Source organism: Myripristis murdjan, chromosome 23 (genome assembly GCF_902150065.1).
Source record: "Myripristis murdjan chromosome 23, fMyrMur1.1, whole genome shotgun sequence".
Classification (NCBI taxonomy): domain Eukaryota; kingdom Metazoa; phylum Chordata; class Actinopteri; order Holocentriformes; family Holocentridae; genus Myripristis; species Myripristis murdjan.
This window is the reverse complement of record NC_044002.1, coordinates 14,384,876-14,405,837: the sequence shown is the minus strand read 5'-3', so window position 1 is coordinate 14,405,837 and position 20,962 is coordinate 14,384,876. Positions and strand designations below refer to the sequence as shown.

General features: G+C 43.4%; 1 protein-coding gene across 2 annotated transcripts; it reads right to left on the bottom strand.

Annotated features, from left to right (window-relative positions):
- Positions 1-9,329: 9,329 nt before the first annotated feature.
- Positions 9,330-20,962, bottom strand: pus7l (pseudouridine synthase 7 like). 2 transcript variants are annotated; one of them, XM_030046399.1, is made up of 10 exons: positions 19,912-20,962; positions 19,666-19,825; positions 19,327-19,546; positions 19,027-19,125; positions 18,844-18,925; positions 17,647-17,812; positions 17,159-17,285; positions 16,487-16,540; positions 15,954-16,381; positions 9,330-9,345 (listed from the first exon to the last, which is right to left on the bottom strand). In XM_030046399.1, exons 1-9 carry the CDS (start codon positions 20,687-20,689, stop codon positions 15,992-15,994), a joined length of 2,076 nt encoding a protein of 691 aa, XP_029902259.1. In that variant the 5' UTR covers positions 20,690-20,962; the 3' UTR covers positions 9,330-9,345; positions 15,954-15,991. The 2 variants fall into 2 exon arrangements, with proteins under 2 accessions (XP_029902259.1, XP_029902258.1); XM_030046398.1 differs by lacking the exon at positions 9,330-9,345 and having other exon boundaries at positions 15,862-16,381.

The window sequence follows — 20,962 nt, the reverse complement described above, 5'->3', positions numbered from 1 at the left end:
TATTTCAGCATTTAGCTGTGCCTCAAGTGGTTTTCAATAATCATATCGCTGCAGCTTTTGCCATGAACAGCATCTGAGTAGGACTACAAGCTGAAACAAGAGATGCCCAGCAGACATAGGGGCTTAGACTATGCAACATTGCAATTTAACCCAAAACAAATGAAATTCTTTAAGGTGGGAGAGCAGCTCTTAGCTTACCCCCCTGTTCCTGGCAGTGGAAACAACACCATGGCTGTCCCGGACCTCAACCCAAATGAACACCGCTGGGACCAATTGGGGCAGTGTCACATACTTAATATTAAACCAATGCCAAAGTATACTGAGGCTGTTTTGGCAGTTTGTAATGGTCCAACACTTAATTAAGGCACTTTATGTGGGTGTTTTCTTTAATTTAGGAGTTTCCTTTGGTCCAAATCAGCAAATCACACCAGTATGTTTTTTCCAGTGTGTTAGTGTTCTTTGCCGTACTCACAGTCTCACATTACAGTATCCTGTCAGTTACATGTTGCAGTCTTTTCTTGGGGTACTGACAGGGATGTGCTTATTACACTGATCTCACAAAAGCTACACATCTGCTCAGCATTGCAGTTGAATAACAAAGGGGTACTGGTGCAGTGCTGAGCCAATGCCATTACAACACAGTATTAATAATGTACTATATCCTCTTTTCCATGGTCGGGCCAAATGGTCTGGGGCATGGAGAGAAACCATTCCGATGACATTTCCACCTGGACCCAGTTTGGCATGGAAAGGTTACAAACCATGCCCAGCGTGCTTTTCTTGGCACAGTTTGCTCAGTGCAGGGGAGTCAATCTGGTGTGGTGGGATGGTTCATGACGTAGGTGGTGGATTAGCTTCATATATCCGCAACTTTTGTGAGTGCACATTGGGGTCAACCATCCCTCCTCATAACTGTTTTTACTCATCCTTTGTTGTTGAAGGTCGGTGTTCGAAAATATACCTACAGCTCTAGATCGTCTGTTTGGTGAGACAGTGAAACGTGATACATGTGGGACTCCGTCACTGGTCAGCGGCATCACCACTGTCGTCACTGTGGTTTTTCCTAGGTGTTTTCGAGCACTAATTTGAGCAGCGTGACAGAGGGAAAAAGAAACTGTATTTGTTCAGATGGGTATGAAACAGTGGAGAACGATGCAGCCATGGTAACTGTTCAAATGTGGAAAAGAGGCACTTGAGGGTAAGGCATCTCACAGGCAACTCACTTAATATCTCAGAGTGTGTGGGAATATGGCATTTGAAAATCATTCATTGTCATTCACCTTTAACTCTATAACCAGTGTCTAAAGTGGATTCATTCTGTTGTCATTTTGTTAACTTTGGGTCTATACATGGGATCAAATATTGGTTTTATAGGTGTCTTAGAGGATTAATATCCATCAAATCCACCTGGTCTTACCATCACATAGTTCTCACAGAGGCCTGGCCGTTCAAGGTCTATTAGGCCACTCACTTAGCAAAGGGCAGCGGTAAGACAGACAAGCAACAAGAGAAAAAGAGATACAAGAAAAGTCAAAAATGAAACCAAAAGACACACGAACAGCAAGACAAATGGTGCATTTACTTCTTGGCTAACACTGTTGGTTATTCAGAGAGAACCCCTGGAAGAGGGTGAGAGAGAAACTGAGAGAGACAGACAGAATTTGGTGGGAATAATCCGTATCCACCTACTTCTTGATCCCTTGGTCCCTATGAGGCCGCCAGCACTGCTAATCCCAATTGAACCATTCACAGGAGAGCACAGGGATTAAAAAGAATTAAAGAAAGGGATTACGTAATTTCTCATAAGCACATTGTTTTCTTTTTCTGCCCTTATCGACCACATGGTTTAGATAATGTTTTATTATCCATCAAGTCTATATACACCCCACACAGGGCAATTTCCCTTTCTCTTCTCTGTTTGTATTCCCCTTGAAGCTACAATGTACTACGTGATAAAGGTTCATGCGATCAACCAGACGTGACAGAAGTGGGGAAACCTTGCATTATACATATCCCAGCAGACGTTGAGATGGTTTCATCTCAGAATTTGCCTCAGATGTGTCTGGACTGCTTAATATTCCCACACATTCTTCATCAAACATTAAGCTAAATTTGCCCTGAGAGAGTTGAGCCAAGAATGTGTCCTTGATCTGCTCTGACAGATTGTGCATTAAAAAAAAAAACACCTTGTGGTGAGGACTCTTCTAGGAATTCCACTATGAGGTCAAAGCCCTTGTCCTGATAAATCACTCTCACTTATGACAGAAAAACTGCAAGGCTTGACAGACAAGAGCATCAGCTCTGAGTCATTCCTGAAATCCAGGCTGTGGCTAAAATCACAATAAGAACAGTTTTATCCCTTGCTATGCTGTGTTTGAGGATACAATCACCTCTGTTTCTGAAATATCAGGTGATACTGGTTGAAGACCTTAAAGCCCTGCCCTGTTGCCACCATGGGTCTGGCCTGGACAAGCAGCTAGAAAATGGATGGAAAGGTGAAATTTCAGGTAGCCGGGACATTATTCCACAATGGATGTCTTGAGATTTGCTGTGGACATCTTGTTACAAACCTTATCATACAGTCATTCAGCAGTGCCAGCTTGTTTCTGACTTCTTGCCAGTCCAATTTGAAGCTGCATCTTCTGTTACCCCCAAGCCTCCTACAGGCAGCTGATGTCAGGAGATCACTTGCATTTGGTGGGAGAGAGTAAACTGACTTGTTCGGCCCACATAACCCAGTGTGCTGACCCTTACTGAGGTTAGTCTCTGATTGGCTAACCCTAACCCAACCGTAACCCTAACCTTAGCCTACCTAACCAGTGAAGGCAACAATTACTAGCCAATCAGCAGCAGAGTAGGACGGGTACTCAGCAAGTCAGGGTAGATTCTCCAGCATTTGACCCAGAAAACCAGTATTGGCATCAAGATAAAGCATCAATGGAATCAAATGGACGGACCGATCAGCACCCTCTGAGAAACTACAGGCGCGGTTCAAGTGATGACGGCAGCGAGACGCACCAGTGCTTTGAAACAGAAACCTGAAACAGCAATGGCTCCTCTTGAAGTTTTAGTGTACTTTTTCCTCTCAAAAACAGCTACTGACATGCCAACTAGTTAGTTTTCATACTACGTCATATTGTTCCTTTTTCCAGCAAATACCCAGCAGATGGTTGATCCAGTCACTTGCTACGTATTCTTGTGGCCTGCTGTCCCACATGGTTTGAACCTGACAGCATGCAGATTCTGCTTCATGAAATGAACAACAGAAGCAAAGTCAGAGTTTGGCAGTGCTGGGCTACTGCTACCCACTCTTTTTTTTTTCTGCTGCCCACTCAGTAAACCCAAATACCAGTGACAGTTGAGCACATTTGTGTGCCAATAATTTTACATCACGAGAAATTCATTCTCAAAATGTTATATTGTGTATCTATATTAGAAAAAAAGAGAATCATTACCTTGTCTTTATCCTTTGATATCTAAAGCATAAAGCATATAAAGCATTCATGTAACTGTAATAATTTAGTTCAAGAAAGATAAAATGCCATTTTGTCACTCATTTTGCTCTTGTTTCAAATCAATGTCCTTGATATTTTGGAATGAATCTTGTTCAATTCAATTCACTGCATTTCTCTTTCTTTTTCAGCTCCTTTAAAAAGTGCATCCAATGAGTCATTAGACCTGGATGGTACACACAGTGTCTTTATTGCATTTCATTTTGAGAAATTGCCCTTAGCGGGGGCGTGGGTTGATAAATGGGATGAAATCGCTTCAGATTGCATGAAAAAAAATAGAAACGCCGAACGTTTAGTGCACCGTGAGCAAGGCCGGTCAAAACAGTGTTGCTAAGTGGCTTATTCAGGCCATGAGTCATCCTCGCTTTTTATATTTATTATTCTACGTGCAGATTCAGAGAGGTTTCACCACTGTATGACCTGCCATCATAAGCATTTCTAGGGCTGGAGTAGAGAAAGTTTCTCCATGGATACTGGAACTTTGTCTCTGCCTTTCTCTTTAACACACACATACACACCAACACACGGCGATGCGTGACACACTAACGCAAACATTCTGTCAAACGTACACCGATCACCCTCTATTCACCCTGTGATGAGACTCTTTTTGACAGCTTGACTGTATTGACGCAGATGATTAAATCCATTTGGGATAAATTGGCTGCAACGGATGTTCTCATGTCTGTATCTCCGAGCGCTGAGCTCCCAAAGGAGACCAGTGAGACGTGTAGGCTTTGTGCTCTTCAAAAGAACCGTGTCAGTGAATCAGAAGAGGCCATGGTGGTCCACTGAGCCTGCGTATTCAGACAAACCAAAGCATGGAGCAGATAAGAGAGGCTCAACAATGCTGGAGAGATGACTGAGGTGTTTTGGATCAGTCACGGTAGCGTTTTGCATTATGTGGCTACAGAGTGGATACGTTTTATCATCTAGAATATCTTCAGAGAGCAGTATTTGCATCTTTGTCTCCCTGTGTGGCCTAAACTGTGTACTTTTATCCCCAAATCGACAGCATATCACCCCATCTGCTTGGCTCAGTTGTTTTTACTCGACAGCACTGCGCTAATTCAATATTTTCATATTCAGTCAAGATGATGAATGGTTTTTAGATGTAGCGACCCCTTGGCGGTTAACCTTCTGTCCTTTCAGTTTAGCTACATGTTCAAAATACCCTCCCAATTGCGCCAAATGATTTCCTCTGTACACCAGCTTAAAAAAAGCAACACACACTCACACTGATTTATGGAGGGTTTTTTTCCAGACGCCCCATAACAATCATCTCTTTCTTAACAAAGTCTCCACAAAGTCTCCACAATGAGTCCAATTACACGGCTGTTGCATACTTCTCACTTCCTGTCCTTCCCTCTCAGCCTCCTCGTCCTTCCTCCTCCCTGCCCTGTCTCTGGCCTCCTCTGGGGCAGCTGCTGTCATTTAGGTTCACGGAGCAGGTGGGTGATGCTGCATTTGTCTGGAGTGAGCACTAATTCAGTTGTTACACGCAAGCTATTTATGAGTCTCACAGGCATATGGAGGCCGAGAAGAGAGGAGCATCGCACTTTGGTTTGCAGCACAGGATGGAAAAAAGAGCAGGAACGGTGCAAAAAGCTCAGTGATGTGTTATAGTAGGCTCTGCAATGTGGATTAGAGCTTGACAATCTATTAAAAAAACTGAAAATCGCTATATGACCTACTTCAACTTCCATATCGAGTGGTGGATCAGATTATTTTATCAGAGTAGTGGGCATTGAAAATGCTTACAAACATGCTCTTCTTGTGCTGAGCCCACTTTCTTGCCTATAAATTAAATTGCACTTTGTAAAACAAAAACCTTTAGATTAGATGGCACAAAGAGTCCATCTTATCAAAACGCATAATCTGGTATTGAGTCTTAAAACGTCATTTTTCTTGAAACCAGGAGAAAACATTACATTGTGTGCTGAAATAAAACTTGTTTGTTGCTTTATACTGAATTGAAGTGAATTTCTCACATCATATGGGAATTTTTTTTCGAGTTATTTCAACATTTTCTAAACTTTTAACTTAACTTTATACTGCACTGTGGACATGGGCAGAAGAGAAGGAAAGAAAGCGTTGGCAAATGTGTGCATATGTCTCACACACACTCATACACACTGTACGAGATGTTTGCATGGACAGAGAGGGAAAAACATCATGAAGTATGTGCAGCAGCTGATTCAGAATATTCCCCGTCTGTTAGCCTACATCTATGACAAATAGGGCTTTTAGTTTTCTCAACATATTATCTAATGGTCTACGTATGGCTGGACTGGAGATAGATAATATGGCAGAATGAGATATCAGTGGGCTGTGTGTAAACAATATCTGTCATTCCTTAGAAAAAAACAAAAGGGAGCAAGTGGAGAGCATGAGGAGGGAAGGAGGAGGGAGACAGACAGGAGAGTGAAGGAGGAAGACAGTCAAAGAGAGAGAGATGGGGGAGGATTTTTAAGAGTATCAGGAAATAACGAAGGTCCCCCAGAGCTCTTCAATAACCCCAAGCAGGACAGGAAGCCGGGCCATCGATCACCGTGAAGACAGCTCTCTCTCTCTCTCTCTCTCTCTCTCTCTCTCTCTCTCTCTCTCTCTTCCTCTCTCTCTCAGGGCACTGCACCCCATAGACACACCGGTGCAGCTGCTCCAAGTCGGCTGCCTCCCATTTTCATTCCTATCTGTCTATGAACATACACACACACACACACACACACATGCATGTGCACACACATGGCTGGAGTAGAGTCAACAAGGTAATTACAGGACTGCAGTCCGACTCCAAACTAGCTCGACCGCTGAGACACTGAGTGATGTGAATCAGATAGGCTGACTGCAAAGAAAGGACAGAGAGGGATACCAAACCTCATTGATGCATCTTGCTGAGGCCGCTAGGGTGTCTTTGTGTGTGTGTGTGTGTGTGTGTGTGTGTGTGTGTGTGTGAGAGAGAGAGAGAGAGAGAGAGAGAGAGAGAGAGAGAGCAGCAAGAAAGAGAGATCCTTCAGACATCTGCAAAAACTTCCCCTTGACATGTTGCGAGAAAGAGATGGGCAAAACAACATTAACATGCATCTTAAAACTTACAAATAAGCTATATCCTCATCAAATATATATTAAAAAACTGTTCTTTTTTTGTTTAAATTGTTGTCTGTTTGTCTTTACAAATCAAACATACATTGAAAAAAGCTAAAACTGGCTGCTTTTAACTTTAACATTTTCTTTGCCATCTGTTAAAGAACACTTTCTTTTATGAGACACTGCAGTAATGCAAGATTAATTTTTATAGTTAAACGTTTTACTTCAGCAACTCATAACAAATGAGTCTTTATTATGTGGTGCATTGACGAGCGAGGTAATATGTAGTCTATAAAGTAGGTGGGTTTCCATTAAAGTATGTTTTATTTGTCTTGATCAAAGTGATAAAACTGTGATGGAAACAGCAATTTTATAGATTAAATACATATAATACACAAAGTAAATTATGCAATACACAGCACTGGCAACAATTTGGTGTGTTTGTAGCTGATAGCAGCTAATTGTTGTTTGCGACTTCTGACAAGCAACCATATGTGTGTTTGCGTGTGTGTGTGTGTGTGTGTGTGTGTGTTGTACATGCATATTTCTTCCAGCCAGCCTTGTATACTTCTGGTTTCAGTGTTGTAGTCACGAAATCAGCTGAAATAGGGTATTACTCTCTCTCTCTCTCTCTCTCTCTCTCTCTCTCTCTCTCTCTCTCTCTCTCCCTCTCTCTCTCTCTCTCTCTCTCTCTCTCTCACACACACACACACACATACACACGCACACACACCGTCCATACACAGGTTGGCACTGTGCTAGGAAGCGTAGCTGCGGAGAGAGGGCTGGAGAAAGGGAGGGAGGGAGGAGTGGAGAGCCAGGGAGAGACGCCATTAAAAATAATGAGCTTTGCTTCACCTCCATCTGCATCCAGCCAGTCGTCAGATTCCTCCAGTCTGGCACAGAAAGCCCACTGTACCCGGGCAGGTTTTTAACAGTTTTTTAACTTTTACAGTGTGAGAAAAATTTCCAATTGTAGCGACTAACCCATTAATGGTTCACGTCGTAGAGGCATTTTACCAAGATCCCTCTTGTGTTGTGCCTGAGTGCGTAAATGTTGGGTCTTTCAGTGGGTCACTGCCGGGGTAGGAAATTTACTTTTCCATTGACTGGACACAATGACTGCTCAAATCCGAAAGTCAGTGAACACTCTTGTTTTATTTTAGCACCATAAGTTATTCTTTAAAGGAACAGTTAAGCCCAAAATACAAAAAAAAAAAGAGTATTTTCTCACTTACCGCTCGTGCAATCTATCCATCTAGATAGTTTCTGTGTGATTTGGCAATGTTTCCACTGTGCTGCAATCCTCCCTCAATCCCTCTGCTCAAAACATCAAAAAGTTAACACAGAAAAAAAACTTTGCTAGCTGCAGGTCTTTCCAAAAACAATTCACAAATCTTCACAAAACAATACCCAGCCAGGCCTATTCTACTGGGGTGAACGTAGACAGGGAGGATCACGGCAGACTGGAAACCTCCCCAAATACAGAAACGATCTGAAGCCTTAGGGATCAATGGGAACATATCTGTTTTTTGTATTTTGGGGAAGCTGATCCCTTGAGTTTGGTTGACCCGCCACACTGTCTGGTAAAGCAGGCAAACCTAAACAGCCAGGGTTCATTTTCCACCCTGATTGCAACAACATTGTGTCACAGTGGCTGTTTGGAATAAACTAATAAACAGGAGAATTAAAGACACACGGCTCTGAAGGCTGGATAGGGCTCAGGAGCATACCATGTACTTATGAGGCTGTGATTTCACATCCCAGCTCATGACCTTTCCAGGGAAGGTTGACTGAGCATGCATGGTGTTTTTCACCAATGTCTGCTTCACACTCATTCAGTCAGACACTCTCTCACCTGGGAGCTTCCAAGTAAAACTACAGTCCTGTAGTGTGAGCCCCTCTGCAGCTCCACTGTCCTCTCTAATAAAGCAAAAAATGCCTACAATATAATCTTAGAAGATCCCAAATGTTGCCCTCAGATCACTGTAAATGTGTTTTGGCATTAATGTACGGTGCTGGTTTCAGCTGGCAGGCACTTGGACTGAAGATTGACCCAAATACGAGGCAGACGGGGTTTGGTTCAGTTCAGCTTCAATGCAATCCATTCAAAATGCAGAGTAGAACTGCTGCTCGCCGGTTATTCACAGTTCATTCTTTGTTATTTCATTCCTCATGGGTTGAATGTACATTTTTTGCAAAATAGTTTTTTTTTTCCCTGAATTGACTGAATTTGAAAGAACTGACCACAATCCTGACTCTCACACACGCACTCATACACATCATAGGTAACATCGTGGGACCGTCTACCATTCACAGGCTCTGCTTCTGTCCTATGAATCCAACAACTGTGGGATTTGCGGGAGCCAGCGATGGTCCCGGAGCCATTCAGCACAGACCGAGCATCACTTTGCCGATCAATCAATCTCATTCCGCTGAAGCACTGGGTCTCTTTCCTTTCCACTGGTCAATAGTTCAGCCACAGTTGTCAGGTCAGTTGATTTCCCACATGCACGCTACTCACATGTAGAATGCTTCTGTGCATCACTGGACTGGACTAAATGGGTGACAAAGTGGCCTCTGGGCAGCGGAGTGGCTCACTGGTTTTCGCCCAATGAGATTGTCTTATAACCAAAAGGTCACAGGTTCAGTTCCCGCAAACAGCCAACATGCTAATCCATGTGTGCTGGTAAACTCTTCTGGAGCAAGACACTGAAACGCCTGTCCTGAAATGCCAAAATATAGATATGCAAATAAAGCATACACTTGATCACACCAGACTCTTCATCCTAATGGTCCCCTAAGCCCCCACATTTGAAAATGGGGAAAGGGACTATGGAATGGCCTGTCCATCTTGTCTGTTCATCGCACATTTTTCTGAGAATCTGTTGGCCTGCTTTGAAGGGACCCTTGACAAATTATGGATTTTGACACTGGGATCTTGAATATAAACTGTATTTACCAACCACAGCGCCTCCAACAGGCCAACGGGGACTGAGGCTTCAAGCCCAAAATTTTGGACACTGCTGGATCACATCTGATGAAACTCTAGGGAGTGATGAATTTTTATATTAACATCTGGTAGCCACAAACTGATTGGCGCGGTCCCAAAGCTTCAAGCACATCTCAGACATACATGCACATCACACATACAAAAAAAAAAAAAAAAAAAAAAAAAAAAAAAAGCTACACCCAGGACAGCTTGCATCAATTGTCAGTCAACAGCTAAAAGTCTGTTTTCACCATTGATATTTTTTTCCTTTCAAATATCTACAGGAATTCTTGACAAAACTAACCACAATCATAGGAACAACAGTAAAACTAATGGAGAGCTTCATTCCAAAATGAAATAATCCATCATAAAAAAAAAGCTGAGCACTAAATATTTGCTGACATGAAATTAAAGCACAATATGAGTTACTATTACAGTGGGTTATCACAAGCCCTTTGCCAACAGCCAAAAAGGTTATGCTTGCTGGGGAGAGAATCGTCTGTGTCTTAGTAACAATAATTTCAGGTGCCAAAACTCCCTCCCAAAAGATGGAAAGCTTTTGGAATAAAACCGCTCTGTTTATGGGGTAGTTTTCACTGACTTTCTTTTCCAACATCTACTCCCTGCTCTGCTTGATTGCTTGACATTAAAAAAAAATCGGTGCCATATCTGAAATGTCACAGGTCTGATCTCCATAGCCTACAAGCTAATTTCTTAGGGATTGCCTGGATAAGTGAGTCAGAGAAATACCTAAATGCCTGTGATATTAAAGTGTAATGTAAAGCTTTAGAAAGTAAACCAGAAAATAATAAAATGCAAGAAGTTATATTTGCATGGTGGCTTGGAACCAAAAAGCCACATGTTGGAAAAATTTAAGTCCACAGCTGTGGGAGCGTTGTTGTCTTTTGCTGTGACTTGGCAAAATGTACTCTGACATTGCAACATTATTGCTTATGCTTATCGGACCTCTCTTGACCGCTCTCAGCCACCTTGTGTACACAGGCTGTCACGTCTGGACAATACTCAGTGGCAGCTCCTGCAACAACATGCTGGACAAGGCACAGAAAACACACTGTCCTCTTACAGTACATGTTTATCTTCCACATGCACACACATGCAAGCAGCTCCAAGTAGAACGCAAACACACACACATGCAGCCACGCATTTCTGCATGTACACAATGCTTTTTCAATATTTCCACAAACAGGAGGCCCTATTAGCATCTGCTGAAGTGAAACACTGTGACATGCTTGCCAATCGACTGTCTGACCGGAGAACAGACAACTCTAAAAGGGCAAAGGCCACTTGAATGTTTATGTGTGTAATCATGAATGAGGACCTCTGTGTTTGTGTGTATGTGTGAGCGTGTGTGCTGCCCCCATCACTGAATATTCAAAGTGGCTCCAGGCAGAGGAGGTGCTACTAGAAAAATGTCAGTGGTGTTTGAGTTGTTTTGTGCAGTTTAACTACTGTTTCTATGACGTATGCACTCTGCTGGGGGAGATTTTCTGTGTGTGTGAACTTTACATTTCCATGCTCAACTGGGTAAATTTGAAATGCATCTTTTTTTCTCTGTTTTGGCATTTTGTCCACTCTCAGCTAAGTCTACCCGCTAGATCTAGAGTTGTGTAGAGCTGTGCATGCTTGATATGGGACCTCAAGCGTTTTTGGTGCATTTCACTGTGGACAACAAACTTTGGAAAATGGTCTGATAATGTAATGTGGTGAAGTGTGAAGGGATCCTCATCCATAGCTCATGTCCACACTAAGCCGGATGGATTTGAAAAACAGCGTTTTGGTGTTCATTCACAAGCCCAAGGTTTATGGCAGAAAAAACATTTCCCTGCCACAAAACTTGAACTTGTGAATGAAAACCAAAACCAGCATTTTCAGATTTATCCGGCTTAGTGTGGACATGAGCCAAGTGTGCAAGTCCAGATAAAACCAGAACATGCTGTGTGAGAAAAGTGGCACAATTCTCACCCCATCCTTTTCATTACATTTTCGACACTTCGGTGGCATCCAGAGTGACTTGGCCGTTGCAGGGACTGATCCTAAATCTGTGAATTTTAAGTTGCCAAAAATGCTGTAATCCACTGTGCATGTTTCATTTATTCAGGCTTTATTTCTGTTTGGTTTACAGCTTATGAACTGTGATGTTTCCCCAACCCTGTCTCCAATCTTTTTTCTTATCATCTACCCTTTCCATCCACCTTCCCTTTCCTCTTGGTCACCAACCCCGATCCCCATCTATCCTTCTTCATCCTTCTTTCTTACATCATTCTTTCCTGTGTCTCTGTCCTCTTTCCTGCATCCATCTCCTCACCTGTCCTCCAGGCTCAGCTAGTGGCTGGGTGTCAGCACTAACATGATTCTTTCTACCACCACTAGCAGCCAGCCATTCTTCACGTGTAGCTGTGGCTCCCACAGTTAAAGGGCAGCAGTAAACAGAAAACGCATGTGTATTTCTCCCTCATTCCATGGTAAATGTCTTTCATAAGCCATGACCTCCTTCTCTTTTTCCAAAGAAAAACACATCACTGTGTTTCCATGGTAAGTGTCTTTCATAACCTTCCACTCCTTTCTCAGCTTTTCAAGTAAGCGAGACATGTAGCAAAGTTGTCATTTTTGGCGCTGAACTGGGTCAACATTTATCCACGGCCGGCTGGAATGGGAATCTGCCCGGGGACAGGAGGAAGTCATTCACCCATATCTGCCTGCCTAGCAGGATGAGACATAGCCCTGAAATCACTATCTGCATTGTAGAATCAAATTAATTATACTTGCCCATGCTCTTTTATTTCTTTTTGACCGTATAAGTGTGCAGTGCCTTGGCCATACTAACACAGGACAGCATGTTTTTCTATCTTGTGCAGTTTGATTTGGTACAGGTACATCAGCAAGGTATCCAAATTTATTTGGCGCTGGCCCACTTTCAAATGATGCAGGCAGAGATGTCATCATGGTATTCCTCTACTATACAAACAGAGCCACACTGCAAAAAATGACCTGGATGAAGGACTCACTTGTTTCAACACTGATAAAATTTTGTGGCACAAATCTTGAATGTAAGTCTAGTTAATGTTTTTTTTTTTTTTTTTTTTTTGCAGCAACTGCTACAATCGGTATTCCAGTGGAAACGTAGAGAGCGGTGAACCGTACCCTCTGTGGGCCGAGGTTGGATGCAACAAGCCGTTTACAGACTGGAGGAACCCGGAGTGGTTTAACCACCGTGTGAACCTCACTGCGGTTATGGCTCTGCGCACTGAGCTTAAATGCTTCATATTAAGTGTTTCACAGAGTTGTGACATCTACCGGTTAAAAAGGCGTCAAGTTTGATGAGAAGGGAAGTGAGTGAAGGGCATGGAGGAAGTGGTTTCAGGATTGTCTCATTGAGTTCAGAGACATTCGCATCTAATTGCCACACAGGACACAGACAGGGTGACTAAAGAGGCCGCGCCAGACAGACACAACATGGCTGCGTAAACTGTCAGGGCAGCCACAGGGAGCAGCCGAGTAATTGAGAGAGACTACTTAATAGAAGGGCTATGGTGAAGTCTCACGGGTCTCATTGTGATGCCTTATGGTTTTCTGCACTCAAATTTGCTGGTGCAGACTGGCTGGGGATGGCTCTCTCCAGTCGAGACATCTGCAGGCAAAGTTATATGAAAGTTCTGAGGATTTTATGAGACACTGTGGAGAGGTCAAGGATCCACACAGTGGGAGATGCAGCCTCTATGCCACCATGAGGGATGTGGGATTTGCTCGGCATATGATTCCTATTAAGCCTCATTCCGACTCAATATTTGGGAAGTATTCAAAACAATAAGATCACTGTACTTTTACTGAGGCTAGAAGGCACCACTAATACCGACAAAGAATCACTCTCAGTGCAAAGAACAGTTTGCATATTGGCCGTCGTATTTTAGAGTCTTGTGATGTTTTGCTAAGGAAGGTTAGTTTTAATCCAAAATGCAACATATCCATATTGAAAACAACATCATGTCCCAAGGCATGTAATATACAGGATTCAGTGTGTAATTTTGCCAAGCAAGGATTTTCTCCACTTTCAAATGTACCTTCAATTTGTTTTAATTTTTGCCATCCATCACCGTGTAACTGTGTTACATTTTTGAAATGGAGGATATCTCTCTCTGGAGCGGGACTCCCTTCAAATACAAGTGAAGAAACTCATTACTGCTAATACAGCTCGCTGGCAGACAGTTTACTTTACAGGCAGGCACTTTATCAAGCAGTGCTATGGGCTAAAGACAGCCTGCGTGTCAGAACTCACCTCCAACTAAAACATCCTTACAGTAACTTTTCACCTTGCTTACAGCTCCTGGGATTAAAAATAGCCCCGAGGAATCCAGTGGGGTTATTCATGAGGGGGGTTTTATATGTTGCTGTCTTTAAGCATTCTCATCAAAACTCCATAAATTAGTCACAGGAGGCATAGCTGGCTGAATCTCATTCGGATTTGAATGCAGCCTCCCAGCGGTATGAGTACAACATAATTACACTGGGGTTTTATGCTTCATTATATTTTATATTGGTTCTTTAAATATCTCTCCCACTGGTGTACTGCTCTGTTTTTTTTTTCTGTGAGAGTGTATCATATGAGCTGACATGGTGGATTCAGCTTCAGATTAGTGGCGTGATATATTCTGAAACGTCATTAGCCTCCTAGCCTGTGGTGCAGGTCCTGTTCTCTCAGATAAGCGAGTCAGTATCCAGCCAGCGCGGTCACGAGTGGCTCCCTGGACCCTCGAGACCGCTCCAACTTCAACAAGTTAGTGATTATTTTATTTCACTCAGGGCAAAACGACACAGGACTGCCAGGAGTTTGTGTCTGACCATCATGGTGTGTGGACTCCACCTAGTGGTGATCCGTAGTCAGTACATCAAACACGCAGCCACAAGCCCCATCTGTGGTTTTCAAAATGGGGTCCGGACACTCCCCGGGGTCCATGAAGGTCTTTCCGGGGGTCTGTGTTGACACTCCTTTCACAAGCATTTAAACACAAGAAATCAGACGGTGATCCAGCATCACTGATCTCACCTTTAAATAGATCTTTTCACAATCTTATAGTTTTCTTGTCATTTTGTACATACTTTTTGTCAATTTTCTGGTGTTTAAACTAATTTCTGATACTTATTTTTTGATAATAATTTTGCTAATTCTTGTTTTTTTATTATTTATTTGCAAATTTTCTGGTATTTGTTTAGCTAATTTTCTGATTATTTTCTTTTCATTTATTTCTATTGATTTTCTTGTAATTTTTTTCTTTGCTAATTTTTAAACACAATTTTAAACAATTAACACAAATCAAAACATCTTTTCATGTCACAGTCCTGAGAGCAAAACAACTTAAAGTGTGGGTCCGGGGTTTAACGTCCACTTGGGGGTCCAGAACATGAAAAAGTTGGGAAAAAAAACCTGATCTGAGACATAGAGCCTAATATTTGTACACCCACTTGTAAAAACAGCAGTCCATCAGAGAGGTCACACCTTTAACCCTTTCAAGGACACAGACGTAAATTTTAATGAAACCTCAGCTCTCCTGACCTAGGTATGCTGCATTTTATCTAATGAATACAAAATAACGGTCAAATCTCCTGGGTTCAGGGTCAAACATCAGTAACTTCTGCCCCTCGAGGGGTTATGAGGAGGAGTTTACGAAGTTAATGGGTTTTGTGGCTTACAAAAAAGAAGGAGGCGGTTCTTGCTCTGGGAGATGAATGACCCCACTGAGCACATCCTGAGCTCGGCTGACTGACGGTGCGTTCAGCTCTTTTCCATGATGGCAGAGTGTTCGCATCGCTCCGCTCTCACTGCTACAGCCGATGTTATGGCAGGTGGTACGTGGGCCAGTTCTGGACGTACATATTGCTTTTGGACAATTATTTAACAATCAATACGACAACAGTATATGACAGAAGCAAGCTTTGTTGGTATAGTTATGTGGAGCTACCTGATCCAAAATATTGACTTTGCCTTATTTATGTGCATATTTTACCATAATCTTTGCATTGGTGTTTATTGTCAGCATTAGTATTATCATTGTAAATAAATATACTCAACTAAAAAGCCAATGGCAGTATAGCTGGATAGTGGGGGAAAAAGCATGTTTATGTTGGTACACCTTAATGTAAATGGAGCAGAAAATGTTCTTAAGCAAAGTAGACTACACTGGAATGATAGATTTTATCATTTGGAGAGGTTTTGACCACCTGGAATCTCCAAATGGCACTTATGGAGAACAAAACAAGGGTTATTTAAAAGGTTTTAATAAACAAAATGTTCCTCTTCATAATGTACATTAATACAACAGTGTCCACTCCGTTTGAAAAAGGTGGCCAAAATATTTTTTTTTTAAATGAAAAGCTTGACACCTGACCTCTAGGGGTCACACTTCATGATCTCTCTGAGGCAGACGGTGGCATAGCAGGATGTGTCCAGGTCCAATTTCAGGGTGAGAGTGAGCGAGTCCACGTCCTGCTTCCTGTGTGATGTCACGCCGTTCAGCTGCTCCTCATTGTCTCTCTCCGCTCCTCTCCCGTCTCCAGCGTCTTCTCCTCCTCCCTCCTGCGCTGCGGTGCTCTGCAGCTGGTAGGTGAGGTTGCGTGGGAAGGCCAGCAGGGGGCGGTAGCAGCCAGGCAGGTTGAGTTTGAGGGTGCTGACTCTGAAGCGACAGTTTTCCAGCCCGTCTCTGGACAGTCTCTCCTGGTACCAAGCCCCCATGAGGTTCTCTGGGTACCTGACGGTGTTGCCTGGCATGGGCAGCAGCACCTGCCACAGAGAAGAATACCTCAGCTCATATAAAAAATGTATTATTATTCTAAGTACTACTAATGGTCCTTGTAGTAGTATTTTATTCTACAGTATAGTCTATACCTGTTGCAGTGTGTAGATACCCTCCTCCTCCTCCTTGCTCGTCACAACATGGATCTAGAAAGGTAAAGAAAGGAAATGTCCACCTCAGTAACAGTGACAAGGTGGCTGCAAGGAGTGTTAAAGTGTCCTAATGGTTATACACAGTGTCCTGTTACCAAGGAGACACAGGTTCAATCCCAGCAAATGTCACTGCATCCAGGAATAACCATGTGTGATAGAGCTGAACAATTAAGCAAAATATTTTCCAGATCGCAATATGGCCAAGTGCAATATACAAATCACAGGAGCTGCAATTTTGTGATTGGGTGATTGGCGGGATTCCTATCTCTTTCAGTCCTAATTTCATACCACAGATACACCTGCATCAAATTCATGTGGATACATATTTATATTTCTTTTTTCTCCAATTCTCCTCTAGAAATTGATTTTAACTTGCATATAAGAGTAACTGCACACAATATATGTACATATTTTCTAATGTTAGGTGTACTGTCTTGAGAAAAACATATATAAATATGGACTATATTTTGTAATCTTTCAAATGATCAGTGACATTTAATCGGCACCTGTTACCCGTCCATGGGCTGAATATCAGTGGGTAAAATAATGGTCACAGCAAATGTAAATAGGAGCGTGCGACTCTTTCTTTTTCTGTTGTCTGTCTAATCTCACCTGAGGCAAGCTGGAGTCCCCGGTGCCATCTGGAGTTCCCTGCCCTCCCTGCATCCACACCAGGTCCCCCTGCCTGGTACGGTGGCCCAGAGTGGCCAACCTGTGTGCCACCGCCTCGTTCCACACCCTGACAGCCACACGCATACAGAGCATCAGTGCTTACAGTTAATAAATCACTTAATAATTCAATAGCAAGTCATTTACAGTAATGACTGACTATGAACAGAGCACAAACAAGCTTTTGTTGTAGGTTCAGTAAAATCATCCTGCCAAAATCAAATTACCTGTCAAAGTGATGACTAGAGTATTCAACTTACAAGCCAAGTACACAGCTGGCAGTCGATGTTGATTCCCCACCCTCATTATGAATCATTTTATGCCACTCTTTCATAATAAAGGCTAAACCTTACCAAGCAAACAAAGTGGATAAACAAAATTAAAATAAATAAATAAATAAAAATATTCCAGGATGTTTTACTACAACTAACCGGCTGCAGTAGGCATGTGGGTAAAAGACTCTCATGCCGTGGGGCAAGCTGAGCCAGGCACGGGCGCAGCCATCTGCCCCCGTCCCGTAGCGGTGCAGGGCACGCAGCATCAGCCGCTCTCGGGCCTTGGACATGGGCATCAGCGCCAGGCTCTCCTTGGCGTTGTCTGGGTTGGAAAACCAGGAGAGACGGGAAAGGTTGGAAGGAAGTCGCTGAAAAACCTGTCGCCATGCATACCTTTCAAGTATGCCCACAAGCTAAAAAGGTATACATTTACAATATTTTTTTTTTTGCTGCTTTTGCTTTTTTTTTTTCGAAACAGGAAGTGATGCATTTTACATTTCCCACAGCAGCAACAGAAGTCATGACTGGCAAAGTATAACAAACAACAGTCCAGCCCTCACTGCAGTGGCTAAACCCCTGATTTCTCTGGGTCATGCGATAGCCTCCCATTGGTTGTTGTGGCTATACAGGTGAGGGCACACCTGCATTGTCTCTTTGAAGCCCTGGTGAGGACCTAGCAGTGGTCGGTGTTTACTAGTTTAGCCACTGCAATAAAGGCTTTTTAAGATCTCCTGCATTTTCCTTCCTCTGTGTTATACTTTTTCACTTTTAGGAAGCCTGCAATGCCTTCCTGTGTGTAGCAGAACAGAAGGTAGTTTGTAATAAATAGAAGAGCTGGGAAATTAGCATGAGTACCACGAGCCATGATGGCTGAACGGGCACCACCAACACAAACTCAATTTTCATCGCCAGAAAATCTAAAGAGAAACACGTACAGTACTGGACATATCGTTTGACTGACCTTGGAGAAGCAAAAACACCACAGTAATGAGCTTTAGGCACCCAAGATGTTACTGAATCTACAAAAAATACCTTATCAAAGAGCTTTTTTTTTTATCTATGTGCAATGTAATATTTTTTTCTTAAACTGTGTTGTTACACTATATGCAAATAATGCATAAGGGAGATTTTCAGAAAGCTCTAACTTCACTTTTCAGTAAGTTATCACACAAGTAAATCATAATTTATTCCAAATCTCTAGTGGGATATGTTTTAATATGTAGGGCTCTCTTTTGCCAAGGTAAGAACACCAATTTATTTTCAATTATCAACAGGAAAAGATCACAACCCTGAACTTCAGGCTGCAAACTGAGGTGATTTTAGATGCCAATGACCAACACAACAAGCTCTCACTTGTTTGATGGAAGTGTCTCTTCGCCTGGCTCTGAGGATCATCACCGTCCTCTGGGGTGAAGAACAGACGCACTGCGCTCACCTGACAAGGGGACACGGGACAGGCGCAGTGAGAGACTGCACACTTTGATCTCATAATATAAGAGGCAGCCATGTCAGACGGTGTGTGTTGGTAACACCCACCATGTCTTCTTTGAGTAGAGCCAGTCCTACTCGGTCAGACTGAACGCTCTGCCCGCTGCCAAACCTCTGTGGGCCATAGTAGTTGACAAAACCTCTGTCCTGCAATGATCAACAACCATCTATGCAGACACCAAACATTTGTTTCATATGAACTTTTTTATTTCAAAAGCCAGTATCTACCATTCAAAAAAAGTGATGTTTACTCTTACAGATAATAAAAACTATCCACTGGCCACATAATAATAATAATAATAATAATAATAATAATAATAATAATAATTATTATTATTATAATGATACCTTGACGTTCTCCACCGCTTGCTTTACCAGTGCTGCCAGATGAGTGTGTGTGTCCACGCCAGCGAGGTGTGTGTCTCCGGTGCTGTGCGGTCTCAAGTCGCGGACCACCAGGTCAAAGTGGTTGCCCTGCAGTCGGCCGAGCCTCAGAGGCTCGCTGACGGGGCGGATATGAGCCAGGCGCAGCCCTCTCTTCTCAAACTCTGCAGACTTCTCCTGGAGCCTGACGACACAAACCAATGACACGAAAATCACGTTCTGCTGTTCCCCATGGAAATCTGTAAATGTATCTGCCAAATGTAACACATCCCATGTATCTCCCTGAAAGGAAGGCAGCAGTACCGTCGTGGTGGGACCTTCTTGACCACCATGGACTGGTAGGTGATGGCTCTCTTGTCCTTAATGCCGGCGTAGGTGAAATCGGAGGGCAGGATCCCCAAAGCGGCTGCCATGTAGCTGATGGCCTCCAGAGTCTCCAGGTTCTCCTTACAGAGGGTGAAGCCTGCAGGGGATGAGACACACACTTAGTTTGGTCTTTTTTTTTTTTTTCAATTAGAGAATTTCGGTTTGGTTTCTTTGCTCTCTTACCGGTATACACCTCCTCTTCCTTACAGTCCTCTGCCGTCCTCTTCTTGGGTCTGCCTCGCTCTCTCAGCCTCACCGAGATCGCCGTCCTGCCCTGGTCGCTGAAGCTCTTCGTCTCCACCAGCTTGCCGAACCTCCTGCTGAGGAAGTGGTGGACGGACGTCCTGTGCTCCTTGTTGTCGTCAGGGCGAAACGTGTAGGACGACCCGGGCACTTTGGCGTCTATGAACCTGAAGAAGTCCTCTGCCTCGTCCTCTGTGACCAAACGGGACAGCTCCTGGTAGTCGGGGTCCTCCCTCACCCTGATCTCAGACTGACTGGTGACGGTCATGAGGGAGGGGAAGCTGTGTCGGACGGCCCGGTGGACATTGGCTCTCTGGTGTTTGTCAGGGAAAGATCCCAGAGATAGATCTCGGCTGTGCGGCTTTTCAACCTCATTTTTGAGCGCAGCCACAAACCGATCGAGTTCCTCACTGACCGACTGGCCTAAAATCACAGTCAGGTCAAAAGTCTCCGGACTAGGGATGATTTCACTTGCCCCACAGTCCGCTGAGACGCCTGTGTCCAGTGATATCTCCTGCTTGCACTCTGCTCTGGCTTCACTGACCTGATCTGGGGTCTGCGGAGCCTGAATGGCGGCGGGTTCATTGACGAGCTGTCCACTTACATCGATCTCTGTCACCACAAAGTCCCTGGTGAAGTTTTTTACACTCCCACGGAAGCCCTCATGGTCTGAAACGAAGCACACGGGGATGCTCACAGCACCACTGTCCACCATCATCACTGCAGGGCTCTGAGTGCCAGGACAGACGCACCGAAACAATACTAAACACCATTTGTTTCTAACTTACTAAGGACACTGCAACGTTAACAAAAAAAAAAAAAAAAGTGAATAAACACTGTTAACACCGGGCGCGAGGTGCTTTGTATCTGCTTTCAGACATTTTATGCAAACAGCCTCTCTGTATGGCACTTATTTGCAGTTTTATGACGGAATATCTAAAGCAGTTAGCTGTTTATGCCTGGAGAAACAGCATGCAACTGTCACGCTGAA

What these genes read in the sequence shown, in the direction of transcription:
- pus7l (XM_030046399.1), bottom strand. Translation starts at nt 20,689, where the DNA reads ATGATGGTGGACAGTGGTGCTGTGAGCATCCCCGTGTGCTTCGTTTCA. An exon ending in GGAAGAGGAGGTGTATACCG is followed by an intron (nt 19,826 to 19,911) that starts GTAAGAGAGCAA and finishes CATCCCCTGCAG; the next exon opens with GCTTCACCCTCTGTAAGGAG. An exon ending in GGGACTCCAGCTTGCCTCAG is followed by an intron (nt 16,541 to 17,158) that starts GTGAGATTAGAC and finishes TTACCTTTCTAG; the next exon opens with ATCCATGTTGTGACGAGCAA.